The sequence below is a fragment of the Myotis davidii genome, unplaced genomic scaffold, assembly GCF_000327345.1.
Source record: "Myotis davidii unplaced genomic scaffold, ASM32734v1 scaffold73, whole genome shotgun sequence".
Classification (NCBI taxonomy): Eukaryota; Metazoa; Chordata; class Mammalia; order Chiroptera; family Vespertilionidae; genus Myotis; species Myotis davidii.
Genome location: NW_006286675.1, coordinates 3,043,947 through 3,046,217, shown reverse-complemented (window position 1 = coordinate 3,046,217; position 2,271 = coordinate 3,043,947). Strand labels below are relative to the sequence as shown.

At 51.0% G+C, this 2,271-nt stretch overlaps 1 protein-coding gene across 1 annotated transcript in view; it reads right to left on the bottom strand.

The window, feature by feature from the left end:
• TATDN2 (TatD DNase domain containing 2) overlaps window positions 1–2,271 on the bottom strand; it is a 25,437-nt gene that overhangs the window by 22,709 nt on the left and 457 nt on the right. Inside the window, exons 2-3 of the mRNA XM_006758362.2 lie at window positions 1,960–2,157; window positions 1,415–1,684 (exon numbers count right to left, since the gene is read on the bottom strand). Coding sequence (XP_006758425.1) covers window positions 1,415–1,684; window positions 1,960–2,157 — 468 coding nt within the window. The remainder of the gene's footprint in view (window positions 1–1,414; window positions 1,685–1,959; window positions 2,158–2,271) is intronic.

Below are 2,271 nucleotides of genomic sequence, written 5' to 3'. Positions count from 1 at the left end.
GAGAGAGGGAGGGAGAGAGAGAGAGAGAGAGAGAGAGACAGACAGACAGACAGACAGACAGGTGGAAACAGCAATGTGAGAGAGACACATCGATTGGTTGCCTTCCACAAGCCCCTGACCAGGGCCGGGAGCCTACAACTGAGTACATGCCCTTGACCTGAATTGAACCCGGGACCCTTCAAACCGGCTAGGGCATATATTCAGTATTCTTATGCCAAAGACAAAGCTTTTAAATTCACTATTAAAGCTTGTAAAAGACCCACATGACCATATAAAGTTCTGCGAGGTCCACACTGAGAACACCTGGCCTGGAGCACTCAGCACAAGAGTTCTCCAGGATGAACAGCCAAATACCAGAGCCTCATTGCCCACCTTCCCCCCCACCTCAGATAAAGACTTTTTCTCCACTCTTCCACATGCAGACCTCCTCACCTTATAAACTTGAGCTCCAAAACCTAAAGTGCAATCTCTAACAGGGCAGTGATCTTTGTTTCTGTTACAGGAGCATCCCAAGCAACTAGAACACTGCCTGACACAATCTAGGCCCTCAATAAATATTTGTTCAAAACCTGATTGAGTAAGTGGATGAAGCTTACACAGTATGCCTGGTGAGTGATATCAGCTAGTGCTCGTTCTACTCTAATGGGGAAACAGCAGACAAGAGATTGAACTGTATTTGCTTCTATTTCCAACAGACTCATGTTCAACTTTTACACACACACACACACACAGGGAAAATTTTATTACCCCTTTCAAAAAAGGCACACGTTAATATAAAATGAATGAGTAGGTGTAAACCTCCTCTATGAAGCACTCCTTAGTCCCCTTGCAAATACTCAAAAACCCACCTGTGTGTTCCCATCCGGGAACTAAATGTTGAAACCTGCAAAACAACCCTTGCCCCACCAACCAGAATTCCAACATTCTGGAAGCCATAGCTTTAGTGAAGAGCCATAGCAAAACCAAATTCCTATCCCCTGGTTCAGATGCAGAGTGGTCCAACGTACAAGGACACAATCCCTAAATGTACACAACTAAACTACATACATATGTGTCTCGGGAGCATGCAATCCCTTCGACTGCAGGGCTTCTCCAACCTCGAAGCACAGACCACACCACCACTCCAGCCCCATTAAATCAGGGTGGGTGGGGGGAGGCCCCAGCGTTTGAAAGCTTTCCAAGTAGTTCCAAGTGCCGCCAAGTTTGAAAACCACCTCTCCAGGCCACCTCTCCGGGCACCTGCTTGCTCGCTCGTCTGTGTTTGCACGAAGAAGACCTCTGGGAAGTACCCAAGGATCTTAAAGGACATGCTCTTTTTTAGTCTCCTTCCACCCAAATCCCCCTCCCCAACATCGCGAGCCACGTGGAAGGGGCCTTCCCGGTGTCTGTCGAGGCGTCTCGGCCACCTACCTACCTTAAGGCTACAGGTTTCCTCCTCTGGAGAAGCCATTTCCTCTAGAGAGGGGCTGGCAGGGCGCGTAGGGGAGCCCCCCGACGGAAGGAAAGCCCGCGTGCTCCGGATCAGGCAGCCTTTGGCGGCAGCCCCGTCCACACCTGGGCCGGAGGACCGGGAGGAGGCAGAGGAGGAGGAGGAATCTCGGCGGCGGGTGGCGTCCCAGGACACCTCGGGCGGGCAGGCCACATCGTCTTCCTTCTGGGCTTTCAGGCGCTTGATCTTATTGTACTGTACTTATTTTCTTCTTGTGATGGTGTGAGATGAGGTGGGTGATGATACAATGCATATGTGATGAGATGAAGTGAGATGAATGACATGAAGTGAGATGAATGGCGTAAGCACTGAAATAGCATTAGGCTACTAGAGGATAACTTGAACATAAGCACTGTGATACTATAATAGTTGATCTTATAACCCAGATGACTACCAAGTGAGTAAGTGCAGGAAGCATACACAGCCGGGCCAGGGCAGCCCCGCAGGCCAGCGCCAGGAAACCGCCTTACCGACCTTTCCCCCTTCTTTCCACTGCCCATCACAGTTCTCTCGGTTCCGGAGATGCCAAAGCGCTTTGGAGGAGTCGGACCACTGCAAGGTTTACTGCCGGCTTCGGTTCGGCTTCCAAGCCCACAACGTGTTTCCGCGATCACCAGACGCTTCAGTTTGCACAACGCTACTTCGGAGACGTCAAAGCGCTTCCGGGGCTACTCGGCGCTTTGATTTAGTTTGCAATACAAAGCCCTCCGGAGATGTCAAAGCGCTTCAAAGACGACAGGCGCTTGAAGGTCTACACATGGCGGCCGGACCCGCGGCCCTGG